Source organism: Phoenix dactylifera, chromosome 11 (assembly GCF_009389715.1).
Source record: "Phoenix dactylifera cultivar Barhee BC4 chromosome 11, palm_55x_up_171113_PBpolish2nd_filt_p, whole genome shotgun sequence".
Taxonomy (NCBI): domain Eukaryota; kingdom Viridiplantae; phylum Streptophyta; class Magnoliopsida; order Arecales; family Arecaceae; genus Phoenix; species Phoenix dactylifera.
This window is the reverse complement of record NC_052402.1, coordinates 16,492,953-16,511,156: the sequence shown is the minus strand read 5'-3', so window position 1 is coordinate 16,511,156 and position 18,204 is coordinate 16,492,953. Positions and strand designations below refer to the sequence as shown.

The following is an 18,204-nucleotide window of genomic DNA, read 5'->3' as shown; positions in this document are numbered from 1 at the left end:
CAAAAATCTGACAGCCCCCTGCCACCACCACACCAGAGCTCGGCCCCCTGATAAGGAAACCAGCCCCTCCTCTCCTACCTCCATCCAAGACTGAGCCATCAAAATTGACCTTGAGGAAACTCGGGGGGGGGCTCCCAGGTAAAAAATACCCTATGTGAAGCTGCCGAAGCAGTATGGGGGCCCCAGATGTCCCGAGCTATCAAAGGTCTATGGGCTAAATCTACATGTATAATCTCTGCTGCCTGAGCACTAGCCCGCTCCATCACGAACCGCGGTGACGGCCTACCCTCGCTAAAGACACGGGCGTTCCTCGCCAGCCATATCTGATAAGCTGTACAAGCTGCCCGAATAGCCATGCTGCGCATCTGAGGGATGCCAGCCCATCGCTGAACCCTCTCCAAAAAACAGTCCCTCCGGCTCCAAGCATCCTCCGGAATCCCAGTCAGCTTTCAAGCATCCCGCGCCCGATCGCATTGGAAAAGGACATGATCCACCGACTCGTCCACCCCACAATCCGGACATAGAGGAGAGAGACTCACTCCTCGTCTGCTCAGCACTGAACACGTCGGCAAACACTCCCAAGCCACCTTCCAGAGGAAGAGAGCAGCCCTCTGGTGTAAACCAACCCTCCACACCCAGCCACAGTCTAAGCCCGGCACTGACTCCCGCTGAATAACTCGGGAAACATCACCGACCCCGACACTCGCTCTGCAAGTAGTACTCCAAACCCTGACATCCGGACCTGCAGAACCCGAAATGGGAAGTGCCCGAACCCGCTCTGCCAAATGCTCTCCAAACAGCTGGTCTAGTCTATCACCATCCCACTCTGCCGCCCCCGGCCTGAGAAGGTCAGAAACCCGGAGTCCCTCTGCCCCCGATCCACAAAACATCGTCGGCCATAATCTCAATGGGAGCGCATCCACCCACGAGTTCTCAGTCACATCAATACTCCGTCCATCGCCAATCAACCATCTAGAATGAGCCAAGGCCATCGGCAAGTGCCGCCCAATCTCTCGCCATATAAAGGAAACTCTGCGGCCCCCTACCGCCTGTGCAGTAAATCCCGCACGACCGTATCTAGCTATCATGATCTGGCTTCAAAAGCCCTGCGGCTCCAAAATAACCTGCACAGCCCGTCGTGCCAGTAAAGCCTCGCGCCGCGCCTGGAGTGACTGCACCCCTAACCCACCCTCCCGCAGTGACAAACATACCCTCTCCCAGGCCATCAGATGTACTCCGCGACCTCCCCCACGAGAGCCCCACAAGAACCTCCTCATGGGCCTCTCAATCTCCTCCAGTACCGTCTTCGGCACAACAGTGTGTGCCATCAGATAAATAGGCATAGAACATAGAACTGACCTGATCAGCGTCAATCTGCCCATCATAGAGAGAGAGGACGCTCTCCAACCCTCGAGTCTGCTCCGCACCCTCTCCACCAAGGTAGAGCACTCCGCCACCCGCAGCCTCCTCCCTGTAAGGGGGACCCCCAGGTAAACCAGGGCCCCCTCCTCCTCCTGCATCCCTAGGATCGCCCTAACCTCCCGTCGCACCCTCCGCTTCGTGCTCGGACTGAAATGTATGGCTGATTTTTGGAGATTGACTCTCTGCCCAGACATCTCGCAGTACTCTGTCAAAACCCTCCGAAGGGCTCTCGCATCAGTCTCTCTCGCCCGAGTGAGCAAGAGGCAGTCATCTGCAAACATTAGGTGAGAAATGGGGGTGCCGGGAGCTGGACTATAGGCGACCAACTCCCGGTTCCCACAAGCAGCATGCAAGGCACGAGAGAGTACATCAGAACAAATAATAAATAGATACGGGGATAGAGGACATCCCTGACGCAGACCCATAGTAGCTCGAAAGAACGGCGATGGCGTGCCATTAATCAAAATAGAGAAACTGGGCCTCTGCACACATCCCAAAATCCAGTCAATCCAAATCTGGTGGAAACCAAAGCTCTCCAGCGCCCGCCGAAGAAAGTCCCACCGTATCCGGTCGTAGGCACGCTCCATGTCCAACTTCACTGCCATCAAGCATCGCCTCCTCGAGGCGCACACTAGGTCCCCCATCAGCTCCTGAGCTAGCAGAATGTTATCAGAAATACTCCTCCCTCCCACAAAAGCTCCCTGCTCCTGGCTGAGGTCTCTTTGAGTATGCTTTTACCCTGCTGATATTCTTCTCCTTTTCCGCTTCTTTGTCTTGGATTAACAGAAGATTCATTGAAGTACGTAGGATGCACCACCTTCCTTCATCTGAGGAGGTCGTACATCAGCAGTAAGGAAAGTTCAATAGGTCAAAATCCTTCCTCTCGCATCAAGTTTCTCTTTGAAGCATGTCGCGAGCTACGCTTCGAATCATGAAATTCAATTCGTTCGACTTCCAGACTCGCCATGTTGGGTTCATCTGAAGCTCCGTATGGCAGAAATTTGAAGCTGTTTCATGCAGGAGAAGCCCCACTCGCATCGATTATTGGTTTCACTGGAGTTCCTTACTGTCTTTTTCTTTGTTCGCTCTGCTGAAAAGCCTTAACCCCCTCTATTCGTTGGTTCTACTTTCCTTTATTTGTTGCATATCTTACCTAGATAGCAGCATGTCAGCTCTTTTTTTTTTTTTTTTTTTTTTGCTAGTGCGGGTCGATCATACCCGGCGAGAGCGGATAGACCCAATAAAGTCGAAAAATAAAATACCTCGGAGTGCCAAGGGCAACTCCCCATCACCAAGCCATAAGGTGTCTCCGGAGTGACAAGCTACAAACGCAGCTACCCAATCCGCAGCACCGTTACTGTCACGCCCCGGACCCGGATCCGTGACACGGCCGTGCTATTGCCGACTACCGCCCACAATAGCATGCAGCCTCATACCTGGGTAACAGGGTAGTCAAACCAACCGAATCTTTTCATATGAAAGCATTCTTAGTACAACCTGCTGGTCAGTACCCAAATACAGAGCCTCTATGTAGTTTATGTACACAATAGTATACTTGCTTTACCCTAAAAGAAAGAAGCCCTGATACCAGATTAACGTGTCTCTGGCAGCTATCAGTGGTAAGGATCTGAAAGAAAAAGTAAATGAACGGATATGAGCTACACGGCTCAGTAAGTAATCATACATAATCTTACCGGATCGAACATAATGGTAACCATGTTTATGCAGGGTTTGAGAAGTTGACATGCGTATTATCTAATAATCATCATGGCATAATATGTATGCAATTTAAACAAAGCAGTAGTGCAAATCACAAAATTTTCATAATATATGCATATGAAACCGTGCCCCCGGCATGCCGTGGTCTTTTTTCTCTCGGATGCTACTGCGAAGTCAGACTCGACCACTGGCGGGGCCAGCTCAGTTACTATTCAGCCACTGGCGGGGCAGGCTCAGTTACTATTCAGCCACTGGCGGGGCAAGCTCAGTTACTATTCAGCCACTGGCGGGGCAGGCCCAGTTACTATTCAGCCACTGGCGGGGCAGGCTCAGTTACTATTCAGCCACTGGCGGGGCAGCTCAGTTACTATTCAGCCACTGGCGGGGCAAGCTCAGTTACTATTCAGCCACTGGCGGCTCAGTCATTCTCAGTAGCATCTTTGAGCCCATTATAGTGCCTCTAGGCTAGCTAGGACTTTATAAACTTACATGCATGATTAAAATATCAGTATCATCATGTCGCATACATAGCCATAGCTTCTGGGATCATGCAAGTTACTTATGCATTGTAACATATCATGCATGAAGCATATATACTTAAAATAAATGCTTGGGAAACATTAATAACATGACATGATCCATAACAGGATTTGGACAGGTTACTTACATTCTTCACTAATCATGCATACAATTCAAATTGTATGAAAAACACTGGTTCATCTTATAAAACGTAATACAAGATCTACGATAGGATTAAGATAGATTACTTACAGCAAATTCGTTATCCAAAGTCTTGGTGGCAAATCGTTGATTCCTAAAACCACATTATAGGAATCATATTATTCTCTATTTATTATAGAATTTGGTTCATCTTATCATGGACTTGCTTGGGTCCCAACCAAGGATCTTAGCCTATTTTAATTTAGCCAATTTGAAGCCTTTGGTGTTCATTTAAAGCCATTTGGGTCCATATGGTTAATTGGGCTTTTTAATGACAGGGTTGGGCCTGATTTAAAACTAAGTCCAGCCTCTTTCAGCCAATTAGGCGCTCTGCCAATTTAATTAGCTTGGACTGGGCCTGATTTACAATTAATTGGGCCTGCTGGGATTACTATTGCATAAATGGGGGTTCAGGCCCAGCTCAATTGGGTTTAATTTAACCCATTTAACTCGATTGGGCTTGAATCAATCCTTCATCGGACTCACCCAAATCGAATAAAAGGATTTAGGCCTAACGGGTTTCGGATCCGAACCCGATTCCGGCCCGTTAACCCACTCTTTTCTTTTCTTTTCTCTTCTCTTTTTCTTTCTTTTCTTTTTTTTACCGTTTCTTTTTTTTTCTTCTTCTCCTTCCCGAAGCTTCCTTTCATCCCGATCTCCCATTTCTCCTCTCCTCTCCTCTCCGGCGAAGGGAGGTCGATGGTCTCCTCCTCACGGGGAGGGGGTCGGACCGCGATCGGCGACGCCCGCAGCCGAGCTCTCGGCTTCCTCGATCGAGCCCGCGGTCGAGCTTTCGGCTTCCCCGGCCGAGCCCGCGGCCGAGCTCTCGGCTTCCCCGGCCGAGCCCGCACCGGCGACGCTCGCGGCTGTACACGGGCAAGTCCCCTTTTTCCCCTTCTCCGAAGTGACGCCGGAGAAGAGGGGAAAAGCCGAGAGGGATCGACGCCGGATCTCCTCCGGGGTCTCCACCGGCTCCGACCACGGCAAGGTAAGGCCGTGGCCCGAGGTAAGTATTTTATATATCTTTTTTTTTTTTGTCTTTCTTCTTCTTCTGTTTCCTTCTTCCCCTTTTTTTTCCTTTTTCTTGTGGGAGTCTCACCACCACCTCTCGGCCGGCGGAGAGGTGGGGCTCGGCTGGGGTTGGCGGCCTTGAGGCCGCGTTGGTCGCCGGCACGGCAGACCCGGCGGCCCTTGGCTGCCCCTCAGCCCTAGGGCAGCCGTGGCTGGGGCCTGTCACCCGTAGGCCGAGTCCGGCTGGGCTCGGCCCGGGTGGCGTTGGGCTCGGCTTGGGCCGTTCTCAGGCTGGCCCGCGGCCTGTTGGTCCGGCCCGCAGCCCGTGGGTCCGGCCCACGGCCCTCCTCCTGTTTTTCTCTCCCGTGCCGGTCTCCTCTTCTCTGTGCCAGTCTCCTCCCCTCTGTTTCATCAGTGAAACAGAGGGAAGAATACCCCACAGAGGGGTACCTCCACCCTGTCCTTGCCTAGAGACCTACTTACAGAGCCTTACCTTGATTTGGTTGACTGGAGTTGGGCAGTATCTCCTTCTCGGCAACTCCCTCCTTCCTCTCCTAGGGCTGCAGGGTCCCTTCCGCCTCCAGCTCCAAGGCTTGGCTCTCTGGTGCAGTAGATCCAGAGGGTTAGAGGTTTAGGGAGGGTACATTCAATTCGGGGTTAGCAAATCTTAGGGGTTTTAAATACAGGGCTTATGACTTGACCCCAAAGGAGAGGTGGCGTTCTCTCCTTCCTCACTGCTCCGGGAGCCACCAGCTGCCCCTCCTCCTCAGGCCAGCTCACAGCTCATTTGCCGAGGGGAAGGAGGTGGCGGGCTCCTGTTTTGCATGCCGGTGGGGGTTTCTCCGTTGGCCATCTGGTGGTCTTGTCTTTTCAGCCCTCAGGCGGGAGATTATGGCCATCTTGGGCCAGCTAACCCCTCCCTGGCCCAATACTATTCAACTGGGCCCTACAGTATTGGGCCCGGTCTGTATTGGGCCCGGACATTACATCCTTCCCCCCTTAAATAAATTTCGTCCTCGAAATTAAACATACCTCAAGTGGACCGATGTAGCGAGGACTCATTTTGCCGTATTGCCCGAATCGGGCAACACTCCTCGAAAAGAACATTTTTTAGGTAGATAAAGTTTCCCTCCAAAAATTTCAGTTCTCATAGCTTAACAAGAATCGCCCGGTAGGGGGCCTTGAAGATGGGTCCCTTTCCTAAGATCGATGGTGAATTCGATTTCTCAACCAGGGGTAATTTCGGTAATTCATCAGGGTAAATGTCTGAGTATTCCCTATTTCCTTATAGCCACCTAGCAATCAAGAGTTTAGGGTGAAACTGAAATAAATTGCTTTCTTCGACTAAGGTATTATGACAATCTTAATATATTATGATACTCTTAACTACCCATTACCCTAAATTTTTACGGTTATAGTCTTGTTAAACCTAGAGCTCTGATACCACTATATGTCACGCCCCGGACCCGGATCCGTGACACGGACGTGCTATTGCCGACTACCGCCCACAATAGCACGCAGCCTCATACCTGGGTAACAGGGTAGTCAAACCAACCGAATCTTTTCATATGAAAGTATTCTTAGTACAACCTGCTGGTCAGTACCCAAATACAGAGCCTCTATGTAGTTTATGTACACAATAGTATACTTGCTTTACCCCAAAAGAAAGAAGCCCTGATACCAGGTTAACGTGTCTCTGGCAGCTATCAGTGGTAAGGATCTGAAAGAAAAAGTAAATGAACGGATATGAGCTACACGGCTCAGTAAGTAATCATACATAATCTTACCGGATCGAACATAATGGTAACCATGTTTATGCAGGGTTTGAGAAGTTGACATGCGTATTATCTAATAATCATCATGGCATAATATGTATGCAATTTAAACAAAGCAGTAGTGCAAATCACAAAATTTTCATAATATATGCATATGAAACCGTGCCCCCGGCATGCCGTGGTCTTTTTTCTCTCGGATGCTACTGCGAAGTCAGACTCGACCACTGGCGGGGCCAGCTCAGTTACTATTCAGCCACTGGCGGGGCAGGCTCAGTTACTATTCAGCCACTGGCGGGGCAAGCTCAGTTACTATTCAGCCACTGGCGGAGCAGGCCCAATTACTATTCAGCCACTGGCGGGGCAGGCTCAGTTACTATTCAGCCACTGGCGGGGCAGCTCAGTTACTATTCAGCCACTGGCGGGGCAAGCTCAGTTACTATTCAGCCACTGGCGGCTCAGTCATTCTCAGTAGCATCTTTGAGCCCATTATAGTGTCTCTGGGCTAGCTAGGACTTTATAAACTTACATGCATGATTAAAATATCAGTATCATCATGTCGCATACATAGCCATAGCTTCTGGGATCATGCAAGTTACTTATGCATTGTAACATATCATGCATGAAGCATATATACTTAAAATAAATGCTTGAGAAACATTAATAACATGACATGATCCATAACAGGATTTGGACAGGTTACTTACATTCTTCACTAATCATGCATACAATTCAAATTGTATGAAAAACACTGGTTCATCTTATAAAACGTAATACAAGATCTACGATAGGATTAAGATAGATTACTTACAGCAAATTCGTTATCCAAAGTCTTGGTGGCAAATCGTTGATTCCTAAAACTACATTATAGGAATCATATTATTCTCTATTTATTATAGAATTTGGTTCATCTTATCATGGACTTGCTTGGGTCCCAACCAAGGATCTTAGCCTATTTTAATTTAGCCAATTTGAAGCCTTTGGTGTTCATTTAAAGCCATTTGGGTCCATATGGTTAATTGGGCTTTTTAATGACAGGGTTGGGCCTGATTTAAAACTAAGTCCAGCCTCTTTCAGCCAATTAGGCGCTCTGCCAATTTAATTAGCTTGGACTAGGCCTGATTTACAATTAATTGGGCCTGCTGGGATTACTATTGCATAAATGGGGGTTCAGGCCCAGCTCAATTGGGTTTAATTTAACCCATTTAACTCGATTGGGCTTGAATCAATTCTTCATCGGACTCACCCAAATCGAATTAAAGGATTTAGGCCTAACGGGTTTCGGATCCGAACCCGATTCCGGCCCGTTAACCCACTCTTTTCTCTTCTCTTCTCTTTTTCTTTCTTTTCTTTTCTTTACCGTTTCTTTTTTTTTTCTTCTTCTCCTTCCCGAAGCTTCCTTTCATCCCGATCTCCCATTCCTCCTCTCCTCTCCTCTCCGGCGAAGGGAGGTCGATGGTCTCCTCCTCACGGGGAGGGGGTCGGACCGCGATCGGCGACGCCCGCAGCCGAGCTCTCGGCGACGCCCGCAGCCGAGCTCTCGGCTTCCTCGATCGAGCCCGCGGCTGAGCTTTCGGCTTCCCCGGCCGAGCCCGCGGCCGAGCTCTCGGCTTCCCCGGCCGAGCCCGCACCGGCGACGCTCGCGGCCGTACACGGGCAAGTCCCCTTTTTCCCCTTCTCCGAAGTGACGCCGGAGAAGAGGGGAAAAGCCGAGAGGGATCGACGCCGGATCTCCTCCGGGGTCTCCACCGGCTCCGACCACGGCAAGGTAAGGCCGTGGCCCGAGGTAAGTATTTTATATATCTTTTTTTTTTTTGTCTTTCTTCTTCTTCTGTTTCCTTCTTCCCCCTTTTTTTTCCTTTTTCTTGTGGGAGTCTCGCCACCACCTCTCGGCCGGCGGAGAGGTGGGGCTCGGCTGGGGCTGGCGGCCTTGAGGCCGCGTTGGTCGCCGGCACGGCAGACCCGGCGGCCCTTGGCTGCCCCTCAGCCCTAGGGCAGCCGTGGCTGGGGCCTGTCACCCGTAGGCCGAGTCCGGCTGGGCTCGGCCCGGGTGGCGTTGGGCTCGGCTTGGGCCGTTCTCAGGCCGGCCCGCGGCCTGTTGGTCCGGCCCGCAGCCCGTGGGTCCGGCCCACGGCCCTCCTCCTGTTTTTCTCTCCCGTGCCGGTCTCCTCTTCTCTGTGCCAGTCTCCTCCCCTCTGTTTCATCAGTGAAACAGAGGGGAGAATACCCCACAGAGGGGTACCTCCACCCTGTCCTTGCCTAGAGACCTACTTACAGAGCCTTACCTTGATTTGGTTGACTGGAGTTGGGCAGTATCTCCTTCTCGGCAACTCCCTCCTTCCTCTCCTAGGGCTGCAGGGTCCCTTCCGCCTCCAGCTCCAAGGCTTGGCTCTCTGGTGCAGTAGATCCAGAGGGTTAGAGGTTTAGGGAGGGTACATTCAATTCGGGGTTAGCAAATCTTAGGGGTTTTAAATACAGGGCTTATGACTTGACCCCAAAGGAGAGGTGGCGTTCTCTCCTTCCTCACTGCTCCGGGAGCCACCAGCTGCCCCTCCTCCTCAGGCCAGCTCACAGCTCATTTGCCGAGGGGAAGGAGGTGGCGGGCTCCTGTTTTGCATGCCGGTGGGGGTTTCTCCGTTGGCCATCTGGTGGTCTTGTCTTTTCAGCCCTCAGGCGGGAGATTATGGCCATCTTGGGCCAGCTAACCCCTCCCTGGCCCAATACTATTCAACTGGGCCCTACAGTATTGGGCCCGGTCTGTATTGGGCCCGGACATTACAGTTACCTTCACGGTAAATATGCGTGGCCTGAAAGGCCCATCCATCCCTCGCCATGGCCCAGATGTCCCGGAGCAGGGGATGGTCACACCCGCCACCCCTCGGACCCCCCTGGATCCAACTAATAACGGTGGCTGAGTCGCCCTCCAGGATGATAGACCTAGCCCGTAGGACGCATCGGGCATAGCGAACGCCCGCCCAAGCTGCACTCAGCTCCTCACATGGAACCGAAGTATCAAATAACTGACTGCCACCAGCAGCCACGACCCTAGCAGACGGATCCCGAACAACAAAACCCGCGCCTCCCCTCAAACCACCATCCAGAACAGACCCATCAAAGTTGACCTTAAGAAAACTCGGGGGTGGGGGTTCCCAGGTGAAAAACACCGTACGGGATACTGTCGAGGCAGGGTGGGAACCCCAGATGTCCCGAGCTGTCAAGGTCCCTCCAACAGGACTAGTATGACACAGCTCAGCCGCCCGAGCGCAAGCACTCTCGACCACGAATCGCAGTGACATGCGTCGTTCACCAAACAGGCGAGCGTTCCTGGCCAGCCAAATCTGGTAGGCAAGACAGCTCGCTCGAATAGCCACCTGACGAAGCACTGGGGACCCCGATCCCTGACGCATGGCCTGTAGGAACATATCCCTGCATCGCCATACCCCATGTGGGACCCCTACCAGACGCCAAGTAGCCCTAGCCCATGTGCACCGAAATAGGGCGTGGTCCACCGTCTCAGTCGCACCACAAGCCCCACACACCAGTGGGATCCTCACACCCCGACCGCCGAGAACAGCACTCGTAGGAAGACGGTCCCAGGCCATCTTCTAGAGGAACAACGCTACCCTCGGATGGAGCCCCAATCGCCAAATCCAGGCACAATCCGGACCAGGCTCACTACCTCGCCTAAGGAGACGGAAAAGGTCGCCCATCCTAACCCGGGACCTGGTCGAGGAGCTCCACACACGAACATCAGGTCCGCCACTCTGTGGTAGAGGGAGTGAGCGAACCCGCTCCGCCAAATACTGCCCAAAGAACCTGGCCAACCGAGTCTCATCCCAGCCAGCCACCCCGGGAGTCATGAGATCACAGACTCGAAGACCCTCCCCAGCCTCAACACTAACCGTAGTCGGCCAAAGCCGCAAAGGAAGGCCGTCGACCCATGGGTCCCTGGCAACATCGATACTACACCCGTCGCCGATCAACCATCGGGTGTGACTAGACACTAGCGGCAAATACCGCGCTATCTCGCGCCATAGAAAGGAGCAACTCCGCCCTCCTCGGGCCCAGCCCTCTGGGCCTGCCCGTCCATAGCGGCTAGTGATGATCCGACTCCAGAACCCCCGCGGCTCTAGAATAACTCGGGCGGCATGCCGGGCAAGGAGCAGCTCTCGTCTCTCGAGGAGAGATGCCACCCCTAGACCACCCTCGCTGAGAGGAAGGCATATGCTTTCCCACGCCACCAGGTGCACCCCCCGTCCTCCTCCATGTGAGCCCCATAGGAAACCCCGAAAAAGTTGCTCAATCTTCAGTAGAACAGACTTTGGCACCACCGTATTTGCCATAAGATAGACGGGCATAGAGCTCAAAACTGATCGAATCAGCGTGACTCTGCCCATCATTGACAGGGATGCTGCCCGCCACCCCTCTAGTCTACCCTGAACCCGCTGCACCAGTCCAGTACACTCGGACACACGCAATCTCCTGTCCGAGATCGGAACACCCAGATAGGTCCAGGTTCCATCCTGCTCGGGCATCTCCAGAATCCTCCGGATCCTCCGTCGAACCGCGAGTGTCGTACCAGGGCTAAAGGAAATGGAGGATTTCTGGACATTCACTTTCTGACCAGATACAAAGCAATAAGCAGCCAAAACCCTCCTGATGGTCTGAGCATCCACAACGCGGGCCCGAGTCATGAGGAGGCAGTCATCAGCAAAGAGTAAATGTGATATCGGCTGGGCCCCAGGAGCTGGGACGTAGGCCCCTAGCTCACCGGCAGCACATACATCCCGCAGCGAGCGAGATAAGACATCAGAGCAAATAATAAACAAGTATGGAGATAACGGGCATCCCTGCCGAAGCCCCATAGTAGATCTGAAGAAAGGAGATGGGGAACCGTTGACTAAGATAGAAAACCTCGGTCCCCGAACACACCCCATAACCCACCTAATCCATGTCTCATGGAACCCCAAACTCTCCAAGGCTAACGTAAGAAAGCTCCACCTGATTCTATCGTAAGCACGTTCCATATCCAGTTTAACAGCCATCAGGCAATGTCGCTTCGGGGCCCGTCGAAGATCCCACATCATCTCTTGGGCCACCATGACATTGTCTGAAATATTCCTGCTACCTACAAAAGCACCCTACTCGGGACAGATAATGTCAGCAAGGAAGGGCTTCATACGAACCATGAGTATTCTTGCGACAACTTTATATAAAGTTGTACACAGACTAATCGGCCTAAAATGGCTCGGCTCGACCGCATTCTGACGCTTAGGTATAAGAGTGACAAAAGTGGCCTTCCAATCGTCAGGCATCCCAGCTCGCCTAAAGAAACACAAGACCGCTTCCACCACTGCACTCCGAACGATACCCCAATATCTCCGGAAAAAGAAAGGTTGAAAACCATCCGGGCCCGGAGCCCTATCCTCCCCTAGAGCCCAAATGGCCTCACGCACCTCTCCCTCCATAACTGGTCGAACCAACATAGCGTTCTCGGTCATACCAATTTGGGACTCAACCCTCGGGAGCTGGCCCGCAACATAAGACCCACTGTCCTCCGTCCAACGAGATCGAAAGAAATCGAGCAGAATACGGCTGATATCTGAATCGCCCTCCACCCGATGGCCCTGGTCATCCTGCAAGGACCGAATCATATTCCGCTGCCTTCTGATGACCGTAGAGCGGTGAAAGAAACTAGTGTTCCGGTCACCCTCTCTGACCCACTGGATTCTGGATTTCTATCTCCAGAAGATCTCATGTTGACGCAGGATCGAGTGATGAGCGGCGAGCGGTCCCCGGAGGCTAACCATATCGGCCTCAGGGAGCACACCCACCTGATCTTCTCTTCTTTGAAGGTCAGCAATCGCGGCCTCCACACCTTCCAATTTCCTAAAGATATCACCCACAACCTCACGATTCCACCGCCGCAGCCGTCGCTTAGTTAGTTCCAATTTACGTGAGACCCTCTGCATGGCGTCGCCGCGAACCGGCAGACCCCAAGCTCCTCGGACAATGTCCCAGGATTGAGGGATGGACAGCCAAACCTTCTCGAAGCGGAAGGGGCACTGGTAACTAGAGCCCGCTGCCGTCGAAACCAGCAACGGGCAGTGGTCCGAAGCAATACGGGGTAAATGGCTAACCCTGTAGGAAGGAAATCTAGTGAGCCAGTCAGCAGAAGCAACCGCCCTATCAAGCCGCTCCCACACTCTGGCACAACCAGACTGGTTATTACACCACGTGAATTGCGAGCCGGAAAAACCTAGATCAACTAGGCCATTTCTCGAGATGAAGTCGCGAAACTCCCTCCTGTCCACGGAATCAGTAAACGCCCTCCCTCCACGTTTCTCACTCCTCTCCAAGATACAATTGAAATCACCCACAATCACCATCGGAAATCCCTGAGCAATCAAGTGGGTAAGCTCATCCCACAGCACCCTCCTGGTCCGATGGTCAGTACTAGCATACACACCGCTCAATATCCATGGAGCACCATTAGGTTCCGAAATAATCATCAGGACCTGTTGGGCACAGTTATGGAAAACAACGACTGTGGCCACACCCCGCTTCCACAAAGCCACAATGCCCCCGGACAACCCCTGGGATTCAACCACATATGACTCCCACTCAACCTCAAACTGCCGTAATACACGATCCAGACCTCTACCAGACAGTCGGGTCTCATAGAGAAGGCAGATCGCTGGACTATGGATCTGAACCAACCTCCTGAAAGATGACATAAAAGCTGGCTTAGCCGCCCCTCTACAATTCCACGCAAGAATCCTCATGGGGAGAAGTCCGAGAGGTCGGCCGCAAGCACATCCACCCTCTGGGCCGTAGGGTCCATCGCTACCTCGTGATGAGGAACATCCCGCAAACCCTCATCCACCTAGGCCCGGACACAACACGCAACACTGCCGCCCGGACCCGCTGAACGACTGTCGAGTGACCGTAGACCTGCTCACCACCTCCTCGGAGACACTCGAGTCGCCTAGCCCAGGCTCTACAGGTGCAGGCGCATCCCGCATCGGGCAATCTACACAGACTGGAAAATCGCTGGTCATGGTCGGGGTGCCCAAATCGGGCCCGCTCGAGACACCATCCCCTAGTCCCACATCCGCCGCTAGGGAACCTAGAATAGTAGGGATCTCGGACGATGAGGCTACCCCCAAAGCCCGGGCACTGAACTGGAACCCAGGCTCACCCGCCAGCTCGGCCCGTGGATCGGGCCCAATAGCAGGCCCATCTGTGGACCCCATAGGGCCCACATGGGTTGGGAACAGTGGAAGGCCCCCGCCCACAGGGGCCTTCCCAGAATCCTCCGCACGGGCCCCAGCCAAGCAGGGCCACGCCAAACCCATCGCGCGACGGGCCTGGGAACACATCGCGCGAAAACGGCCATGCCTCCCGCGGGACTCACGTGCCCCGCGACCTCCCCCGTGGCCCACGCGTCCCACGCCCTGTGGGCGGCCCGCATCAAGCAGCGACCCAAAGTATCTGGACCGTTTCTTGGAGCCAAGAGTCAACCCAGTTTCCGAGTCCACTCGTCCCACGAGTGAGTCGCCGGACATGTCGACTCGGGAGTCCTCTTCCTGCCTACCGGGAGCCGGGGCCCCCTCCGCCGGCGGGGAGTGGCGACGGGCCACTTTACTTGGCTTTTGCCAGCCCTCAAGATCCGGCGGGGACACCGGAAGCCTGGGCGAGGCAACCGGCGAGGGCGGCCGAGATGGGGACGCTCCGACTGAAGGCTCAGTCGTCTTCCCCGGCTGCGGCTGCGGCGGGCCTTTCTCCCGCGTCTGCCGCGCACGGGTCGTCACCAACCATGGGCCGTAGATCGGCCCGGAGATCTCCTCCCCCGAAGGGCATCCATCCGCCGGAGCCGGAGCCCCAAATCGGCACCCTGACTCAAGGTGTCCGATCCGACCGCACCGCACGCAAAGGTCCGGTAGACTCTCGAAGACGAACGGCTGCCAGAGGGCCTTCGTCTTCCCGAGTATCCGGATGCCAGGGAGGAGGGGCTCAGAAGCGTCAATCGACACCTTGACCCGCGCAAACCCCATAGCTCGGCGCTCCTCTGTAACTCGGTCCACCGCCAGTGGTCGGCCTGCCTTGGCCGCGATCTCCAGAAGAGTCGACGTCGACCAATACTCTGGAGGGAGCCCAGGCAGCCGAAGCCAGACCGCCACCCTCTGCACCGGATTTTCCCTAGGTAGAAAGTCCGGCGTCCATGGCTCCATGGCTAAGAGCTGCCCCGCCACCACCCAGGGCCCTTCCGATAGGGCGCGATCCCGAACCTCCAACGACCGGAAACGCAGAGCAAAGTGGTCGTCGGCTAAAGACACCGCCACCACCTCCCCTGGTTTCCTCAGTCGGGCGGCCACATCCTTGGCCACCCACTCGACCGGCACCCGCCGACCGAGGCTCCGGCCAACGAGCGCTAACCCTTCCCATTCCCGGCGAGCAGCCTCAATGGGCTCCACCGGGAGCTCAAACACCGACGAGAAGTGGTGGCTCAGGCGAGCCACCTCCGTCTCTGTCAGCCGATGAGTGACCCATGGAGCCGGCCGCGCCCGGCCAGCGGGTCTCTCCCCTTTCTTTACTAGATTCATACCTTTGCCTTGCGCTACAACCTCCGCCCACGTCCTTGTCGTCGCCGCCGCAGCCGTCTCCGTCGGGTCTTTGCCTTCCGCGGACGACGGCCCCGATGACTGCTCCCCTGCCGGACCCGTCGACCCCTCCATCGGCTCCTTCCCCTTCCTCCTGGCCATGGGAGACCTGCAACACAATAAGCAAACCGAACGACAACCCTCCTCACCGCCCAGGCCCGGCCAGCAGCAGCTCACCGACCACCGGCGAAGAGAGCCGTTGGGTTGACAGAGCTTTCTCGCTCCTCAACGCTTTCTCTCTCCTCAGAGCTTCTCACTCTAAAGAGCCGTTATCAAGTTGGCCTAACCTCTCTTATGTCAGCTCTTTTCTGTATTCCTTTCACTTTCAGTGAAGGCCAGGTGGTTTCTACTCTCCCTCACCATCAAAAAAAAAAAAAGAAGTAAATTCTAATCATAATCTTTTAAAAAAAATATGATATGGTATAGTTAGTGTAGCTGGGAGGTGAGCTACATACCTTGTTCCTTTTGATGAAATTCTTGAAGAGAAATGATCGCCCATCATAAAAAAAATAAAAAATATTAATGTTAGTTGTTTTTTTCTTTTTTATTCCGGTCCTCTTTTGTTTTTTTTATTTCAAACCTGAGTCTCGAGACGGATTATAGAGCCCATATATTTTTTCGGGCTGGGTTCGAGTATAGCATAAGCTCGGCCTAGGCCCGGCCTAAGCCCAAGTCTGGATAAGGCCTAAAACAGAGCCCAAACTTAGGCCCAAACCTAACCCAGAATATTTCCAAAATAGATCCGAGTCCTTAGTGGCTCAATCCAACCCTTTTATGTTACATGGTCTGATCAATTCACGAGCTCAATTTGTTGATTGCTATTCGCTAATGTCTCCACCATCGAAAACTCGAAGGCTCGACAGCGTAAATAGCTCGAATAAAATCTTCTATCTCCCCTCATGCCTCCACTAGGATTTTTTTCTCCCATTCTCTGCCTCTGCTGCCTCTCCATCCTCATCACCTTCGGTCCCATGTGAAAGCCTTGCCCTTCAAATTGTACCGTCACCGCTCACCAATTGGCACTTGTCGTTCTCTAGTCAAAGTAGGGTGGATACGGGTCACGTGGCCTTCCTCTCATCGATTGACAGAGTTTCCATTTAGCTACAAAGGGTTCTTGACTTCCTCTCTTCCCCCAGCCTGTGACCATCACCGGCTTCTCTTCTGTCGAGTTCTTTCAAATCTTTCCATTTGTTAGACTCAGAAATCTTAGAAAATTAAAGCCCAAGCCTAATCTGAGCCTCGGCCCGGGCCCAACCCGAAACTCAATCGGGCCGACCTAAAATAGATCGCATCGATTAGAGTAGACTAGTGAGATCAAGAAGACTGAAAGGGAGATCACAGCAGATCTATAGCCATACCTCCAAATTTCTCTTTGAAGTAGACCTTAGTATAACGATCAAGAGGAGGGCGAGCAGCACCATCGTGATCGAGGCGGCGAGGGACGCTGTCCAATGAATCTCCATTGCCCGATAGAGAACCACGGAGCTCTCTCCACTATTACCATGAAGGCAAATGAAGGAAAAAAATATAAACTATTACCATGAATCTCCACTATTACCATGAAGGCAAATGAAGGAAAAAAATATAAACTATATAATAAAAGAAAATGGGTACGCCCACCTCCCCATAAGCTTACCTCTGTTATACTGGGTCTATCTGACGATGCTCGAGAGGTCGGCCATGCTGAGGGAGGTGAGCATCTCCATAGTCTTCTTTTTCAACCTTGATGTGATCTTGGGGATGAAATCCATGCGGAGTTTGCTCTCCTCCTCTTGGAGATTAAGGGAGCATGCACGGGGCTACGCTAGATCCAGCGCATCAGATGGGTCGAGAACCCAGAGATCTTATTCTAGAGCCGCTTCATTGGGATGATCACCACCTGCTCAATGATCTTCTTGTTGGTGTGAAAGTCTAGGGTCCTTCACCAATGATAGGAGGATTGCCTACTCGCCTTCACCTCACCTTCGCCTTGCTTGGACCAGTGATTGGCAACCGTCGACGAGGTCAGATCTTCAGGGAGACTTGGACAATCAAATAGATTCGATGAGGGTGGATAGGTGGGGGAGGTGGAGAGAAGTACCAATGGAATGGGCAAGGGTTTTCGATTAGAGATTGAGTCTCTTCAAAGAACAAAAAGTAGAGCCCTCAGCCAAACGAGTGATACCGAGCTTGACTTCAAGCCCGATTATCGGGTCTAGTTTGAGCTCAGGCTCGGATCGGGTTTAAGCCGACCCAACCAGCTACTCGAGCTTGGCCTAAAAAATGCACAAGCCATAATTTTTAGCCCAAACTAATTTGAATTTACTCGGGGTAGCCCATCGCCCTTCCTGAAGTCGGCTCGGCTCGAGCCCACTCGCAACTCTAATGGCAGGTAGACGGCAAAGACAATGGCAAGTGGTACCGGCAACAATATCGGTGACAATGATGGTAGTAACGGCATCGACAGTGATATAAAATATTAATTTTTTATCATTAAAATATTAAAAATATGACTTTCTTATTTTTCTTTTTAGTTAGTAAAAAAATTAAGCATCAAACAAAAAAATATCATATATATATATATATATATATATATATATATATATATATATATATATATATATATGACTAAAACTAAGAAACCAAAGCGAAGCTAAATAGATTCCTAATTAGGGCATCTCTCTTTTTTCTGTCTCGTGCTAAAGTTAAACAAGGGAAGAATTGTTAAAAAAAATAAAAAATTGGGATAAGGTATAAAATGAGTAATAGACATAGATAGGATGCCTTTTAGAAGGACACGCAATGTCCCTCAACCCACAAACCGAGGTTCAAGTAAAGCAACGGTCAAAGGTCCGGCAGTCCGCACCGTCTCGGTATCCAAACCTGCCCAACTGGAACAAAGATGGAACTTTGAAATT

At 52.4% G+C, this 18,204-nt stretch overlaps 1 protein-coding gene across 1 annotated transcript; it reads right to left on the bottom strand.

Moving 5' to 3' along the window:
• Window positions 1-12,382: 12,382 nt before the first annotated feature.
• Window positions 12,383-13,429, bottom strand: LOC120112550. Its single transcript, XM_039132122.1, has one exon. The coding sequence runs from the start codon at window positions 13,427-13,429 to the stop codon at window positions 12,383-12,385; it is 1,047 nt and encodes a 348-aa protein (XP_038988050.1).
• Window positions 13,430-18,204: the final 4,775 nt, after the last annotated feature.

Bases quoted from the DNA above. Each gene is read 5' to 3' on its own strand.
- LOC120112550 (XM_039132122.1), bottom strand. From the start codon at position 13,429: ATGAGGATTCTTGCGTGGAATTGTAGAGGGGCGGCTAAGCCAGCTTTT.